Source organism: Martes martes, assembly GCF_963455335.1.
Source record: "Martes martes genome assembly, chromosome: 7".
NCBI classification, from domain to species: Eukaryota; Metazoa; Chordata; class Mammalia; order Carnivora; family Mustelidae; genus Martes; species Martes martes.
In genome coordinates this window covers 9,173,201-9,191,276 of record NC_137894.1, presented here as the reverse complement: position 1 = coordinate 9,191,276, position 18,076 = coordinate 9,173,201, and the positions used below count along the sequence as shown (strand labels likewise).

The following is an 18,076-nucleotide window of genomic DNA, read 5'->3' as shown; positions in this document are numbered from 1 at the left end:
TGGCAAGGACCTTACCATGCGTCGTGTGTCCCTCGTCTCACAGATGAGGAAATGAAATCCAGAGATCTCACCCCAAATTAGTGACAAGACCAAGACCTTATAAGCCAGCTCTTCTGCTCCTTTCCCGTTCACTACTCCATTTCTTTCCAGAAATGCTCACGAAAATATCAGATATACATTAGCTAGATTTTTTGGTTTGGAAACACATGAAAGCAAAATGAGCAGAATACGATGTGTCATTTTCGATTTTACGTTCTTCCTGTGATGTCATCTCAGAAAAATGGCCTGTGGAAATGGAGCATTGACAAGAGCAGGAACTCAGCCTGTCTCGTGTCTGTTTGAACATGAGGGGGAAAAAATGTTTGGGGGTTTGTTCACTACTATCTTGAATCCTGGATTAAATTTTTTGTTGTGGAGAGTTCACTCCTGTTGCCGCCTGCTTCTAGTTCCAATATTGAGGGCTTTGAGTTGAATTTTTCCTTCTTCCAAACCTTTGCTTAGAGAAGGCCCCGTGCACCGGCTGGCTCTCAGATGCTGTGTCTGCTCTGCGTGTCCTCGTAAACGTTCTAAACATCTGCTCTGTCACCCAGGCACAGTCCTTTGGTTCCAACGTTTTCCTCTCTTTTCTGTTTTCCAGATTCACGGCCTTTCCACGGTACCAGCGCCAACCTGACTGAGAGGTAACGCATGTTTATTTTGTTACTCCTTTCCCCGGGACAAAGTGAAGGAAACCCAAAGTGTCTTAGGACATATAACTAAGCCAACCAAGAAGTGAATTCAGCTCTTGGGATTCTTACTTCCTTGAGTGTGAGCGCACACGCACGCACTTGTATTTGACTCTGCGAACTTCTGTACTCTGCTTATAGGAATTGTTCCTCCCTAAGCCTGATGACATTTTCTTTCATTGTGTGTGTGTGTGCGTGTGTGTGCGTGTACATGCTATGTGCATGCGTGCGTGTGCGCGCAGTCTCGCCTGTGCAGTATTGCTGCCTTAGCCATTTTAAGCTTTCTATTTTTTCCAAAAAAGTCGTTTTCTTCTGCCTTCACGGATATGGTACACAGTTCTGTCCAAGTGAATCGGTTCTTTGCTTGACAGCAGGCAGACTAGTATTTTGACTCATTGATTACTTTTATATTCCTCTTGTCATGCTTAGGGGGTTCTGAAGGATTCTGATGTGCGCATAGTGGGGCTTCTGGTTATCACCCTGCAGTTGAAGCTGCTCTCCTTTTCACGGAGACGTGTGGCTCTCGGGATGAATGCTTCTCATGCATTTCTGTCATGGTTTATTCATCCTTTGTCCTCCGGAGCAGGTTCTCACACCGTTTCCCCCTTACCGTAATGTAAGAGGCTGCTTTGTCCTATAAACAGTACTTTACACATAAACAGACCTTAGCTGTTGAAGAGGATTGTTCCCCCTCTTGATGTGTGCCTCTGTCCTCTCTCAGAGGCCCTTGAGGTAAACCCAGCTTTTCTGCAGAAAAGTTCTTAAAATAACATTTGTGGAACACCTAAGAAAAGTCATATAAATGGATTCCTTTCCCATGTAATGGGTTGTGTATACACATGCCCAGCATTCTTGGAGGAGATCAACCGCCATGAATTTCCTAAGGTCCAAACGTGTCCATCACAGATAGATTCTTTGTAGCCTTCCTGAGCGTGGGGAGATCAGTAGTACATCTGCATCTGTGTGAAACTCCTAAAGTGGGTCTTTCTACACTCTCCTCCCTCCGAAAATTGTGCAAACCCCGTACTGGTATGCACCAGTATTGATTGTCCAGTGGGCCATGAGACGAAAAAAGATACATGATTTTTGCTTTTAGGGAACCTGAGTATGCATTCAGTCCTAAAACTTCCTTTGTCTGCAGCCTTTATTAACGTATCCATCATTCCATTATTGTACTTATGTGTTTCTTCTCAAGCACCTGTTTGATGCAAAGATGTTTGTAAATTGAGTGCTATTTCAGACTAAGAAGTTTCAGATAAAATAATAAATGAGTAATTGACAGGTAGGCTGTGCTTCATACCAGGTCACTGAAAATCTATTAGTCAAACCTTAGTGGCTGATACAAGAAAACGGAGCCGGGTTTTGGCACCAGGACGTGGGCATTGTGGTGTGCTCTGTCCTCGGCTCTCACAGAGTGGAACCACTCGGCAGCCTCTGTCCCTCTCTTCGCTCTGCTTCCCATTCTCATGTGTGTATATATAAGTTGACTGTGACTTGTAGCTAAAATGATACATGGTTACAGAGAAATGTATTTTTTAATCTGTGTTTGATTTTTTAAAATTCTGTAGTCTTTTTTTAAAAAAATCAATTTCCGTGTTTTTATTTAGCATAACGGAAGAGACCTATAGTTTCCTGCCACAAAGCCCCTCCAAGAAAGATTTTGAAGGGAAGAGTGGAACAAAAGTCAGTCGTACATTCAGCTACATCAAGAATAAAATGTCCAGCAGTAAGAAGAGCAGAGTAAGTACCGTTGGGGGGCTTCCCTGTGTGGCCGCCATAGTCGCTCACCTGTGGGCTCCTGTCACAGCCTGCATACACCCAGAAAGCTATTAAATTATGGGGACATAAGGAAATAAACCCAGAGATTATCTTTGAAATAGCCTAATATTGAAGAAATATAACAGCAAGAAAGATAGTAACAAAAGGTGGTATCACTAATTGGGTTTTTACTGTATAATATAACAGCAAGAAAGATAGAAAACAAAAGAAATATAACAGCAAGAAAGATAGTAACAAAAGGTGGTATCACTAATTGGGTTTTTACTGTATAATATAACAGCAAGAAAGATAGAAAACAAAAGAAATATAACAGCAAGAAAGATAGTAACAAAAGGTGGTATCACTAATTGGGTTTTTACTGTATAATATAACAGCAAGAAAGATAGAAAACAAAAGAAATATAACAGCAAGAAAGATAGTAACAAAAGGTGGTATCACTAATTGGGTTTTACTGTATGCTAAGAGTCTTCTGTATGTTATTTTATATCATCCTTTCCACAACCATATAAGGCAGGGATTATCTCCCTTTCCTGGGAGTGAGCTACCGTATCTGGGTTTGTTCCCCCCAGCGGTGGCTTCCGATCTCAAGCACATGCTTTAATCGGTAAACCGAGTTTAAAATATACCTGAAAGTGGGGGGCAGCACCTGGGTGGCTCAGTTGGTTAAGCCTCTGACTCTTGATTTCACCTCAGGCCATGATCTTGAGGTTGTGAGATCGGGCTCTGCACAGCATGGAGTCTGTTGGCCCTCTCCCTCTCCTCCCCACCCCAGCCTCGCGTGTGCTCACTTGCTTGCTCGCTCTCAAATAAATAAATGAATAAATAAAATCTTTAAAAATAAATAAATAAAATAAAATGTACCTGGAGGATTTGATACCAAGATCAGGGTTTTTTATTTTTTTTTTTTTTATTTTTTTTTAAAGATTTTTTATTTATTTATTTGACAGATAGATCACAAGTAGGCAAAGAGGCAGGCAGAGAGGGAGAGAGAGAGGAGGAAGCAGGCTCCCCGCCGAGCAGAGAGCCCGATGCGGGGCTCGATCCCAGGACCCTGAGATCACGACCTGAGCCGAAGGCAGAGGCCTCAACCCACTGAGCCACCCAGGTGCCCCAAGATCAGGGTTTTTTAAATATATTTAAATGTTTATAAGATATAAACATTTATAAAATATATATTATAATATAAATATGGTATAAAAATAAATTTATAACTAATATTTATAAATATAAATATTATGTTTGTTTTAAAAGTTAGAGTGTCCCACAGAGAATTACAAGAACTTTAAAGACCAAAGTAGTTTCCTAGGTCTAGTCCCAACTGGATCTGCACATGCCAGTGAATGCTCTTTAGTGAGTGAGGTTATGTTAAAGTACTTCAACATTTTTTGTCTATTTTTTTCATACTTATAGGAATATTTAAAATACAAAAATAAGAAGATAAAACCACCTGTAATAATCCCACATAGAGATAGCTACTCTTCTAATTTTTTTCAATGTATTTCTTTTAAAAAGGAAGACAAGGACTTACTTTTCTTACACTGATTCCCAGTGCGAAACCAAAACCAATTTAGTGTCAGATCAGTGGGAAAAAACTTTCTGTCTCCCACTTCCCTTGTACTCCATTCACCCTCCCACCCAGACTCCGGCAAAATAAATTTTAAAAAAATTAAAAAGCTTTTACATGGAAATCAGCAAAAGAGCTCTTGCCAGGGAATCACTATATATATATATATATATATATGCGTGTGTATACATGTGCATGGTATGTACATTCATAGAAGTAAGGGAATGAGCAAACACTGAACTCAAGTGTATTATGGTTAAAGTGCACCCCCCCCCACAACAAAATACAACAAGCTTTCTAAGCCCTTCATTAAGTGGGTTGGTAGAAGTAGAGCCAATGTATTTTACGAGATTTTGTAAAATAAGATCTCTTTCTTTTAGTAAATGCTAGGTTCAGCCCTCAGAGGAATTTTTCCACAAAACCTGCCTCCAGAATTACGCTTTCATTCCTGCCCAGGCACAGAAGGAGAAGAAGGTGGGCCAGTCAGGAAAAGGTGCAAGGCGTCTAGCAAATTGTTTCTAGAATAATCATATGTACAAGTATTAACTTCAGACATAGCCTTCTTTTATCATTTAAAAAATCCAGGTTAAAGAGAGCAGAATGTTCATCAGTGTTCCACAGACTGGCAGCAAGGCTTAAAATAGAGCTGTATGTATTTGACTTATCACTGCTGGCTTGGACCCTGGTTGGCGTCAACAAAAGAAAACCTCCTTGCGAAGACCAGTATAAATTAGCCAGCTGTTGTCACAGGACTTCCGTAGGTGGTCTCAGCGTTCTGTCAGGTGCTCCTAAAGAACTAAAGATCTTCATCTTTACTTTGAGAAATTTTATGATCTATTTGGACATTTTCACATATGTCTGTTGTTTTTGTTGTTCTATTTTTAAAATGTGGGATCTTCTATTGGAAGACCAGTAAATAAATAAGTGGAGAGTTCCCTTTCTGTGCATTTCCCCAGTAATGTTAACTTCCAGGGCAGGGCAGTGACTCCACCACAGGTCATGTTAATAAGGGAATACAAACAGGCATAAACAAAACCATGTACGATCAAATTTAGAAACCGGAACCTGACCTTTAAAAAAGTCTCCTCCTCTTTATTTACAAACTGAAGCCCAGAGAACTATGCTTCAGGCCACAGAACTAGGTTATATTAACTAAATAACCTCTTTGTGGGCTGACTTCTAGCAATTAGCACACTTCATTTCACGCTCACTCAAAATCTAACTGTTACTAAACAGTGTCTTTATAACTTTTTCAATAACTCAAAGGACTGGAGCTTGCTAGTAGGGAGTGAAAGAGAGGCAGGAGGGAAGAAGGAAATTGTTAGATTAGAGTCCGTCAGCCTCAGCAGACTGTATCAGTTGACCTTTGTGTCCGAGCATCTCCTTTGGCAAAACGACAACACTGTTATGCAACGAAACTGGTTCCTCTTTCACATGTGGCTTCAACATTTGGTCTTTGGGGGCTCGTGCTATCTCTGGCAGTGGAAACCCTAAAAAAAATTACAAATCTGGGGGCACCTGGGTGGCTCAGTGGGTTAAAGCCTCTGCCTTCGGCTCAGGTCATGATCTCAGGGTCCTGGGATCGAGCCCCACATCGGGCTCTCTGCTGGGCAGGGAGCCTGCTTCTTCCCTCTCTCTGCCTGCCTCTCTGCCTACTTGTGATCTCTGTCAAATAAATAAAATCTTGAAACAAAATACAAATTATTTATTAAAAAAAAATTACAAATCTGGGGGCATCTGGGTGGCTCAGTGTTAAACAGCTGCCTTCGGCTCAAGTCATGACCTCAGAGTCCTGGGATGGAGCCTTGTGTTGGGCTCCTGGCTCAGTAGGGGTCTGCTTCTCCCTCTCCCTCTGCCCCCCAATACTCCCGGCTTGTGCACTCTATCTCTTTCAAAGAAATAAACTTTAAAAAAAAAATTAGAAATCTGTAACCTGGATGGCAATCCTTACTTCCCATTATCAGGTGTTTAGAAAAATGCCCCACTGGCCAAATACATCAAGAAGGTTGAGACTCGCCTTTCATGTAGAAGAGCTCGCTTTTGTGAATGTACCAAAAGATAGAAAGAAATAGGGGAAATAGTGTCAAGTTACATTAAATACTCTGACTTCATATGCCATAATGCCTGTGGTAGAGCTTTACCGCACAGAACTGTTAGATTCTCTAAATGATGACAAAAATAAATGAGTATTTTCTTAGTGTGAGGATGCTGATTCAGTTTTTCCTGTAGACTGTTCTTTCTCCATAATGTTAAAACAACTGAAAGTGCTACTGTAGACATTAACGCTAGTTTTTTTTAATGAAAATGATAGAATTCTACTTCTTTTAAATTATTTTTAAAAGACCTGCTATTAGAGATCATCTGATCTACTTTTATTAACCTATTTGTACTATGTAATCATTTCTACTTCTTTTAAAGGAAAAATGTAAGCATTTACTGAAGATATATTAAATTGCCACCTATAAATTCTTAGTGAAGTTTCTAGGAACAGTTTGGAAAGTTTTGCTTTCCTTATAATTAAGCATGATGTATGTATTCATGTAAAAATAGTTTATAGTTGTTGCCTTTAGAGTCTCTTAACTGTTATGTTAATCTATTATATGTGCTTAAAATTAAAAGTTAATCTGTATGTCACGATTCTTAAGTAAGATGGTAAGGAGCCAAAAGGAACCAAAAAAATTATTCATGTTTTGCCTGTAGTACTGAGATAGACACATACATCTAGATAGATAGGTGGATAGATAGATGGATATAGGATTGGAGAACTTCAGTACTGATCCTTCATACGCACTTTTAAAAATTAGCAGTATTTGGCATGAGTAATTAAATGTATTCGGTGTTTTTTTCCAAAGGGGTAAAGCCCAAACAGGAAGTCTAACAGGAAGACTGGCAGGTTCTGCTTTTCTTTTAGTGTCTTCTGATAGTACCATTTCCTGCTAAGTACGTTTGCTTGGTGCAGAGTACTGAAACACTGATGTGCTCGGTGATCCCATTCACAAAGGGAGTGGAGTGAGCCCCTTCAGACCACCCTGTTACACCGATGTCCTTCTTCAAGCTTTCCTCCTCACCGACAACTAGGAGATGGGCAGAAACGCTCTATGGAAATTCTTAACTCTGACTTGAAGGGCATTTTGGGGGCATGGGCTGCATTTCTGCAGAGCTGCTGGGGTCCGGCTCTGCTTTCTTGGGCCTGTGCTCCCTAGGGGAGAAGTAAACCCGTGAGCCTTACAGAGGTGCCTGCTAGAGAGTGTTTGCAAAGGCTGAAGTCTGTGTGAAATCCAGTTCTCTGGTTCCTTCTCTGATCAGAGATCTGCAGCATGAGGGTGACTTCACGACAGCTTGTTTTACGGTTGTCGGGAGCGCTCTCTGCACTTCTCATTGTAACCGTTTGTCAAAAATGGCAGGTGGGGGAAAGCGAGAGTTCATTTTCCTTCTTAGTACCCCGGTATAGTTACTTCCTGCAGCCGTCCCTGAAATACCAGCAGCCCCTACTTCCCCATGTTGTTGAACATGGAAAAGTCACACTTGAGAAAACAAGCTGGTCATCACTTGACCACAGGTGAAATCTACCACCAGCTTCACCGCACACTGTTCCTGGGAAGCACACATGATTCGGCGTAATGAGAAGCCTTCTGAAGTAGATGTGTTCCTTAACTTCTAAGTGTCAAAAATTGGCCTCAGTCCTCCCCGAGTGTCCGTCTTGCAGCCGGAGCACCGTGCGGACACACACTGTGTTTTGGGAATTCGTTCTGCTTCATTTCCCGTGTCCTGCGTAACTAGGGTGGTTGGCTTTGCTGGCAGCATGCAAATAGTTAAGCCTGTCTTAAGGAAACCAGCAGCCTCAGCCCTCCCTCCTTCCCTTTCTCAACCAGTCCCTGGCTTCCTCTTACGGTTTCTCTGATGGCAGCTCAAAGCTGCTGAGCTCTGCCCCGCCGGCATGAGCCCCTCCTTCCGTGAGAGCCCATTTCCTGGCATGGGGGTCGAGTCATGTCGATAAAATGGGGTCGGGTTCCTGAACTACCCCTCATAACAGTGAAATTCATAGGACATGGTGAGGTAAGAGCCTGACTTCTTTACAGCACTAAATTCTAATAAACAGAGAAAGAGATGATGGGAGTTTATTGTTTTTGTTTTTATTCTTGGAAGAACTAGTTGGCTAATTGCAAAGGATGAGGGTATTATTTATTATTTATTCGGATTTGATGAGAATTGGAAGGCTTGAGAGAATGTTAGTTGCCATAGAAGATTTTTTCCAACTCTTGGAGCACGCTTTAGCTTTCTGGAGCAAAGAGGCAGATGCTTTTCGGTTTAATGTTTATGCGCAGAGAAGCCTGCAGCAAAATTTAGTTAAGAGAGAGAAATTATTTGAAAAAAATTCCACTTGTTACTGATTGTTATTAGACCATTACATACCTTAGTGGTTACTGATTGTCACTCAGAACAGTTTCCTGTTTTGTAAAGTGAAATACTTTTTCTCCCTCTCTCCTTAGTTTTTACAGTTTTAAAGTGTAGCAGTTCAGTTCTTAGATTTTTATTATATGTGTTCTGTTAACCAAGGACTGTGCCTGAATCAGACTTCACCAGCACTCGCCAGTTCGGTACAGTGGATGGGCTCTGAATTAGGATGTCGGGAGGCCCGGGTCATGATTTTGACTACCAGTCACTTGCCGTGTGACCCTCTGTGAGTCAACACACCTCGCCAGCCCCTGGCGGTAGAGTGTCGTGAGTGAGAGAGCTGTGGAGTCAGCCCGATCTGGATCTTCTTTCCAGCACGGGCAGTTACTGACGTGTGGCCTCAGACACAGTATTAAACATCTCAGAGCCTCGGTCTCCTCCAGTGTGCCGTGGAGATAATAACCAGTAGTTCCCTGGGTTGTTAGGAGAAAATATGTGTAAGTCGCCTGCTGTCGTGCGTGGCACAAAGCAGCTGTTCAGAATTGTAGTTGGTATTTATCATCTTTATCTTCTCAGTTGCACAAGCGTGATGCACACTTCAGTTACGGAGACTGAGGCAGTCTTGTACTTAGAAGGTGTTGACTCAAAGTGTAAGGCGTTTAGTAATTGTCATGATCATGAACTTCGTGGTGCCCGTGTTGCAGGAATTGTTTTAGGTGACAACAACGGTATATGTGTATGTCGGGGACGGTTAATACTTCCGGCTAGAGGAAGTCCGAGAGGAATCCCCGAGGAATGCTTCCGGCCATCCCATCGTCTTCCCTTCCCTGAGGCTGCTCCGAGAACGGCTGCAGTCCTTCCTGCTCCCTTCCTGCAGCTGGCCCTCTGCTCGTTGCTGGCTTCCTCCGTGGGCTGCACTTGGGCTTGCTGAGGAGGTCTCAGAGGCCACCCCAGAGTCCCCTCCTCCTGATCCAGAAGCCTCTTCCCAGCGCTGGTCCTGGGACGTTGTGTCCATCGGTGTGAACGCGTCTTCCCATAGCATTTCCAGTGTAGCCGGAATGCTCGCAACCTAGAAAAACCATTGTCCAGGACAGTGCTCTTAACTTTCGTCCAAAGCATTCACCACACACACCAGTGACCCCATGCCACCTGGATGCCCAGGTGAGAGGAGGGCCTCTGGTGTTCCGTTAATTGGTGGTTCTTTTCTTCGGCAGGAAAAGGAGAAAGAGAAAGAGAAAATCAAGGAGAAGGAGAAAGATTTGAAGGAGAAAGAGAAGGACAAGAAGACGGTCAACGGGCACACTTTCAGTTCCATCCCTGTCGTGGGCCCGATCAGCTGTAGCCAGTGTGTGAAGCCTTTCACCAGCAAGGATGCCTACACGTGTGCAGGTAAGCAGCACCCCTCTTCCTGTGAGGCACTGCGCTCTGGGCTCAGGAAAGCTCATTCCGGGTTTCCCATCCATCTACCCGTGTCCCTTCCTGGTGTGTGTGGGGAGGTCAGCCTGTTATGTCTGTCTAAAACATCCCATGTGTCGTCAGTTCCAAATGTAGAACATGCAGCCGGTGCATTTTTACAGAGAGCCCCAATTTCTTATCTTCTGTTCTGTTGCCCCCAAGCCCCTGCCTGTCCCAGAAGTCTGTGTCTGTGTCAAAACAGCCTCCTAGCCTCAAACTCTAAAGCGACACAACATTCCCTCGTCAGGTTCTATGCGCTCATTTCTTATTCTGGTACTTTGGTGGATGCTTCAGCCCTTTACCAGCGTCAGGTCACGGTGACTGCCAAGAGAAGACATTTGCGCACGTGCAGAAATGTCCCATACTGACCTGTGGCTGACCTCCTTCAAACCACCTTAAAGCTAAGTCTGTGAACTGAGCCCAGGTCCTGGGTTGGATAAGATACTGGGCAGGGGATGGCTAGCTTTTTTTTGTCAAGGGCCATGAGCACATATCTTAGACTCCGTGAGCTGGACAGTCCCTGCACCGCTGCTGACCTCTGCTGTCGTGCAGGAACGGCCTGGGCAGCACATAGACCAGGGAGCACGGCTGTGTTCCAGTAAGACTTCACCAGTGGTGAACCTGGAATCATGTGATTTTCATGTGTCATAAAGTACTCATCTTTATTACCCCCCCCCAACCATTTAAAAATGTAAAAACCATTAGTAGCGTATGGGCCGTATGAGAATGGGCTGTGGGTTGGATCTGACCCACAGACCCTGCTCGAAGGCACTGTGTCTCAAAAACGCTGTCATCAGGTAGAGAGAGAGTAATATTGGCAGTGTACACCGCGGTAAGTCAGTGAGGCTGCCGTGGCCAGAAGGGACAGTCTGGAGGTCCACCCACTCCAGGTCCAGCCCGGTCTCCCAGGAGGCCAAGGCGATGAGCACCGTTTTCTACCTATACCCACATCAGACAAAATAGCGACAAATTCAGACAATCAGGGCATCACGACCTTGTCTTGTTCTCAGTCATTTGTGTAGAGTATCCCAAGTGATTTGTTACCAAAAATAATTAACTTACTGGAAGCTGAAGTTTTTAAAAGCTTGTTTGAGCAGATTCAAAGCGACTGCAAAAAATGATTTCCACCCAGTTAAGCTAGTCCGCAGCCCAGCTTGCCGCCGCCACGGCTGTCGTGACTTTCTGAATGACTGGCTTTATGATCACATTCTTTCAAGATGACTTTTGTGGATCTATTATATCCCAAATATTGTCTGTAGCACTGTTTGTTGTACTGTCTTATTAAAAAAACAACCACCTCATGGGAGGAGCTCTCGAGATCTTTATGTATATCACACACATTTATGTCCTTCCTACACGACTCACTAGGAGGTGGAGCGTTGCAGCGTAGTGCTGAGTTTTATGGGCCCTCTAGAAAACCAGAGGCTACCACTGTGTGCTACCTCCTGCATTTATTTTGGGGCCCAGGTTCTATGAGGCTCTTCCCTGGGACACCCCACTAAATGTCTTCTGGTTAGTTTCTTAGCCACTTGACACAGCTCCTTGGTACCAGAATAACTTGGTTGCCTAGGACAGTCATCACCAAGCACTTTTTAGTATGTTCATGTATCATTAAAACATTGTTAGACTACTTGCACAGGGTATGTATATTTGATGCAAGAATTACACGCTTGTCCTGTCCTGTACTTACAAAGAGCTCATTCTAGGGGCTCCTGGGTGGCTCATTCGGTTAAGCATCTGACTCTTGATTTCAGCTCAGGTTATGATCTCAGGGTTGTGAGATGGAGCCCTGCATTGGGCTCTGTGCTGGGCGTGGAACCTGCTTAAGATTCCTTCCCCCACCCTGGCCCAATATAGAAGGGTAGGGGGGCAGGAAAGAAAGGAAGGAAGGAGAGGTGAGGAAGAAAGGAAAGAAGGAGAGAGAAGAGAAAAGAAAACTATTATAGGAATAAGAGAATTCAGATTTGCCATTTTTTTTGTTTGCTGGTTATTAGTCTTATTAATAATACTGTCTTAGGTCAGTGGTTTCTTTGCAGGAATTTGTGTAAGCTACTTCCTCATTTTATTCTAGCTGGAACTAATATAATCCATAAGCTCACTGCATTGAGCCCCTATACATTTCCATTCATCACAGTGTGCTGAAGGTACGAGAATGAGGACAGGCACCGATGTCCTAGCCCCTTTCGAGTCCTCCCACCTCTGGAAACCTCTGGCATGTGTAAAGTGAATCTTCCCAACATAGGGGCTGAGTGAGGCACCAGTATATCGTCTACATCAACTCTGTTTCTCTTTAAAGTCAATATAAATGAAAGCTGTAAAACCTTCCTCCCATATCCCAAAGAATCCTTTTGTGTATCCCTCCTGCAAAGTGCCTGTTCTCCATTTGAGGAGCACTGGTCTCAGAGAAAAACGGAAAGACCTCCTGTCTCTTGATTGGACAGTATGAAATTGACATTCAGAGAACTTCAATGAAGCAGACTGAACATAGTTCTTGTTCTGCTATAAAGCAGAAATATGCAGTGCAATATATTAAAAAAAAAAATACATAGCCAAGCCTGCAGAAAGGAAAATCCCTGAAGAAACTCAGAATCAGAGCACTAAAGAGCCTTCCTAATAGGGAGCAGGATATGTGGCCCCAGGGCACATAGTGGGAGCGGGAGCTCAGACCCCGGATAAAACTTTTAGAAAAACTCCACCCCCTGGCACTTCCGAAGCAGCAAGGAGATGTGCCTTCCTTCTCCCAGGACTCCGAGTGAGAATTCTGCATTATCTATGAACCTGGGGTCCAAATTCACACCATCCATATTTCAAACTAAGAAGTTTTCACAAGCGGTTGAATGAAATCCCAGTCTGAGAATGGTAAACACTAAGGAGCCTCCACTGAGACAAACACAGACCAGCCCTGCAGGGTCACACTGACAAGACAGGCTGGCTGGAGGTTCCCACGGGAGGAAAGAGGTCCTATAAAGCTGAAACTGAGCTTACAGTTAAACTGCATGGGCGCCTGGGTGACTCAGTCATCTGAGCATCTGACTCTTGGTTTCAGCTCAGGTCATGATCTTGGGGTCATGGGATCGAGCCCCATGTCAGGCTCTGCGCTGGGCCTGCTTTGGATTGTCTCTCTCCCTCCCCCTCTAGCCCTCCCTGCGCTCGCACCCACACTTCTCTCTCTAATAAATTTTTTAAAAAAAGAAAGAAAGAAAATATACAGACACCACATAAGGAAGTCAACTGCCATGAGGAAGTTAGCAAAGGCACAACCAGGGGAAGATGTTGAAGCTTATTAAGAGGTTGAAATAAATAGAATTTCTATTGAAAGAACAGAACAGCTAAGGGGTCTATCTGAAAAATAACAATAACATTTCAGGAATAAAAATAGCCCTGGAAGGATCTTCGTGGAGATTTTTCAGACATGTCACTGTTCCGCACATTGCTGGACAGTTGTGATTTCTGTTTACAAAGGAAGAAAACGACTTCCACTCTGTCCCCCACTTTAGGAAAGGGAGATCTGGGTGAAGGTTCTAGGAACTCTTAGGACTGCAGACTGGCTTTATTTTTGACATTTAACTGTCAGTAATTCTGCGCTTGAGTTCCTTATCTTAACTGAAGTTCATCCACAAAGACCAGTTGTCTCTGCCAAAGCACTGTGTTTGGTATTGTGATCCGTTCAGAAGCCCTTGGTCGAGAAATATTTATTGAGCGGCAGTCTGTGTCAGGGACCTTTTTTTCTTCCCAGTCGAATATATCTGATACATAACATTGTGTAAATGTAAAGTGTGCAACACACTAATTTGATGTGCTTATATATTGTAATATACTTGCCACTGTAGCCACACTTAGCACCTCGGCTACATGACATGGTTGTCCTTTCATTACAGAGGCAGGAATGATGAGATGAGAGGTGCGCTTCTCGAGTTGCTTACACAGCGGCATTTGAGAAGAGTTCTCAAAACTCTTCAAAAACCTTGGTACCTGTTCATTGCAGCATTATTTGTAACAGAGAAATTTAAAGGAACTAAATAAATAACCATCCATAAAATATTGTATATTGGTTAGATGGAATTTGGAGCTGATACTACAAAGACCAGACCGAGGGTCAGCCAGCTGTTCTGTAGAGGAGCTGGCAGAAGGGGTCCCGGGCTTTGCAGGTCTTTGTCTCGGCAGCTTGACTCTGCTCCTGGAGCACAGGTGGGGGCAGCCCAAGATGAGGCCTGGAAAGTGAACGTGGCTGTGTTCTGTGAAACTCTATTCACACAATGGATATGGGCTGAATTCATAGACCGCAGTCCGCCAGCCCCTGCGATAACTCTGCCGACACAAACAGATCTCCGGGACACACTGACAAGTTGAAAAGACAGCAGGTAGAACTGTACGTATGACCTGAATTTACAGAAAACAAGTGAACAGTCATTGTTTCTATAAATAAGAATATTTAGAAGGACATACCCCAAACTAGTATCAATTTAAAGGAAGAGACGAGAGGAGACCAGGGAAACTTTAAAGTTTATTCTCCTGTCTTGCTTGAGTCTTTTAAGACTGTGCTTGTATATAGTTGGTTCGAGCAAAAACGAAGTGTAAACCTTGGATCTGTGATAACTTAAAGATTTTTCTGGTTGTCAGCTGGTCTCTGATGAAACAGCAAAATATGTCAATATTTGATTCAAGAACTTAATGGACAAAGAGCAAAATGATACAGAAAACAGCTTGGCAGGAGACTCGAGAGCTGCTCCTCCGCTGTTACTGATGGCACCAGTGTAAGCAGCAACATAGTCGATTCTACAGACTCACAGTCCTGAAACGGATGTGAAGTAGTATCGGAAGAGTTAGGCATGGAAGAGATAGAAAATCTTCTTTGAAGACCCAAAGAATCTTTTCTTTGTGCTGCAGGGAACAGTGAGAACCATTGGTTTCTGGTTATAGTAGATAGATGACTCCTGCGATGCCTGGCTCCAGACAACTTTTCAATTTAAATTCAGATTGGAAAAGGTTTTCTAGTTTATGTTCAGTAAATGTTTTATCTTCCACTGCCGTTGATTTTTTTTTTATATATATATTTTTTATAGGTTGAAGCAGTTGAATTGTACCCTCCTTGGCTATATTAATTCTTAGCCTACATTAGACTATAATGGCTGAGAATTAAACCTGCAGCTGGGATGGGATTGATTGTCAGATAGCAAAAATATCTGTTGTAATGTAGTACAGTGCACTTCTTCTAACCACAGGCATCTTGAGCCCTTTTTTGTTTTCTCGATACCTCTTCCTGTCAAACGTAAGTCGTGCTTCTCTTTTGCTGGGCTCCCTCCAGGAGGAAGCATATCCAGTCCTCCTACGCTGTGGAACTGCTCACAGTGTTGGAATAGTATGCACTAGGATTTCCCCCAGAGAGGGGAATCTGGGATACCTCTTGGAAACTTCCGTGGCCCCAGGATACCAGAGGGGGACCCGTGAAGAATCACTTGTGTGGGTTCTTGTACTGAAAAAAACTAAATGTGGGCGGTTTGAGACTCGTAGACTTAAGTTATCAGCCACAAGACTGTGTAGTAATTAAATAGTTTGATAGAGTAGTGGTTTTCGATTTTTTTCCCCCCAGTGGAACTGTTTTGTAAGTTCTATGGATTTTTGAATAAATAAATATATGTATATATAAAAAACTAATTTTGAACCTGCATTAAAAATCCACATGCTCAAAATATAACCAGATATTAACATCAGCATATCAGTATTTTTTTAAAAGATTTTATCTATTTATTTATTTGACAGGGAGAGACGACAAGTAGGCAGAGTGGCAGGCAGAGAGAGAGAGGAGGAAGCAAGGCTACCTGCCGAGCAGAGGGCCCAATGCGGGGCTCGATCCCAGGACCCTGAGATCATGAGCTGAGCTGAAGGCAGAGGCTTAACCCACTGAGCCACCCAGACGCCCAACATTAGCATATTAACTTCAGCTATCAGCCTACCTACTGTTTGCATTTTTCCTCCTATTTCTAAATAATTGAAGAATATAACGTGATTGCAAAGAAAGCCATTTTTTAAGCCGCTCATATTTGGAACCTACTCACCTGTGTGAACGAAGATGTCCCCATGTTGTGTACACAAAGTGAAATACAGGAGTGTAAATTAGATGCTGAGGTAGTTCCATGAATTGCAGCTGTCCTAGGCAGCTTTAATTTCTGATTTTTAGATCCATTTAAGCAACCTCATTGTTTTCATTTGCTGACTTTAAAAGTAAATGTTAAAATGGTGACTCGAAAAGCCACCCTGAATATTTTACACATTTGATGGCATTTCACAGTATTTCTCACTCAAGACTTTTTAAAGGAGGAAACCAATCAAATACCAGATTGGCTACTTGATTTATGCTAACAGTATTTATAAACTTACAATGGGGTGGAACTTTTATGGATTGGTCTATTTGGCTTAACTGTTTCTTCTGGAAGCAAAGTATTTCACGGAGTCCAGCCTGGGATCCCTGGAGACTTTTCTGATGGGAGGTCTGTCAGGGGAAGGGAGTATCAACATCCTCAGCCAGTGGGTCTTTGATTTATGGCAATAGCGTGATCTAGCAAAAATGTCACAAGTTATGTTAGTTCTCCCTGCTCTGCAAAAACAAGGGAAAAGAGTAATATTTTTGAAGTTTAAACTGAAGGAATCAGACAGCAAAAAGGAACACTTTGATAGGGCCTGACTGTTCCCTTCTTCCGCCCCTAAGGTTCAGAAATCCTGGTTTCATCGGCATACCGCCCCACCTCAGAGCTTGCTCCCTGTCCCCCCTGCAGCGTTGCTCTCAGCCCTGGGGGAGTGTTGAAACAGGCTCAGCATTTGGTGGCGGCATTAAGATGTGTGTATGACAGTGTGCAGCCTGCCACGAAGAAAAAAAATCAAGGCTTGAAAGCAAGGGAACAGTGTGTAGTCATTTTCCCAACGGAGCAAAAGCCGTCGGCCGATTCTCTCCAGCTTCGTGAAGAGCAGAGCCTGCGATGAATGTTTGTGTGTGTGAAGCACCATCTGTTATCTTAGCAGGAAGTGGAAAATATGAGTAATTTGGAGATTCAGAACCTTTTTTTCCCTTTTCTCCATCCCCTCCCATGTTCAGGATCTTCCCAGGAGTCTCAGGAAATGTAGCATCCCTCCAGTTAGTCACTTACCCTCCTGGTAGCTTTCCTTTTCGGTTTAACGTAACCCTCGGTGGCTGACTCCTGGAGCCTCCCACCCAAGCCCCTGCTCGGTCAGGTTTGAGTCATGGTTTGGGAAGATCAGCCACATAGCCCATCATACTGATAGATGATGGTGGCTGGTACTGACTGGGCACCAGTCTTCCAGATGTCATTAGTCCCTTTAACATATCCCTCTGCATGCATATACTAAGCCATTCAGCAGGATAGAGCATTTTAAAACCCATCAACATCTCTCGACTCCACTGGTATACACCTGGGCCAGACTGAATTGAGTCATAATCCTGGATGAAAGCTTGAATCCCTTTACGTGGACTTGCGTGGAAATGGTCCTAATCACAGACACTGGAAACAGCAAGAGTGAAGCCTCCATATAGTTTCTTTGCAGCCTGCTGTGGGGTGGGGGATGGGAGTTTGGCGAAAACAAACCACAAAAGCCAAAACTAAAGCCCCCTGCCAGGACTACTTCGAGGTATTTTAATTTAGGAGAAATCTGGCAGGTCTTTTTTTCCTCAACCATCATTCGACTCTTGTTTTAGGGTTAGGTCTTTTTAATGGGGAAAGGAAAGAGCGTCTTTCCAATTCTTACTTCTTCGGCTACATAAAGCTTCCCTTGAAAAATAGCTGTCCCTCCAGCTGCCACAAATAATCTGGTCTTTGGAATGTGTGGTGGAGTCCTTCAGAGTAAGGAATTCATTATGTTTGGGTTTCAGATCTTGTCAGTAGTTCTGTTTTATTTGCTTTAAACAGATGTAAGATGATCTGAGATGATTGCTGATTTACTTTCTGTTGTGTTAGCAGCTTCTGAGTACTTTTGTGGTAGGTTGTTTCTCTTGATTAAAAAAATAAACAACAGATCAGCTACACTCTAAATAGGAAACAGGAGAGTGTTCAGTTCAGAACGTGTGAGCTGGTCAGATTTTGCTTTGGATTTCATCTGGGAAGGCAGCTCTCTGGATGCTGTTTTCTGATGTGTAGAGTTCATTGCT

General features: G+C 43.2%; 1 protein-coding gene across 1 annotated transcript in view; it reads left to right on the top strand.

Moving 5' to 3' along the window:
- The window catches only part of AKAP13 (A-kinase anchoring protein 13), a 113,624-nt gene that overhangs the window by 56,924 nt on the left and 38,624 nt on the right, over window positions 1-18,076 (top strand). The window contains exons 10-12 of the mRNA XM_080807551.1: window positions 638-680; window positions 2,333-2,465; window positions 9,678-9,852. Coding sequence (XP_080663677.1) covers window positions 638-680; window positions 2,333-2,465; window positions 9,678-9,852 — 351 coding nt within the window. The remainder of the gene's footprint in view (window positions 1-637; window positions 681-2,332; window positions 2,466-9,677; window positions 9,853-18,076) is intronic.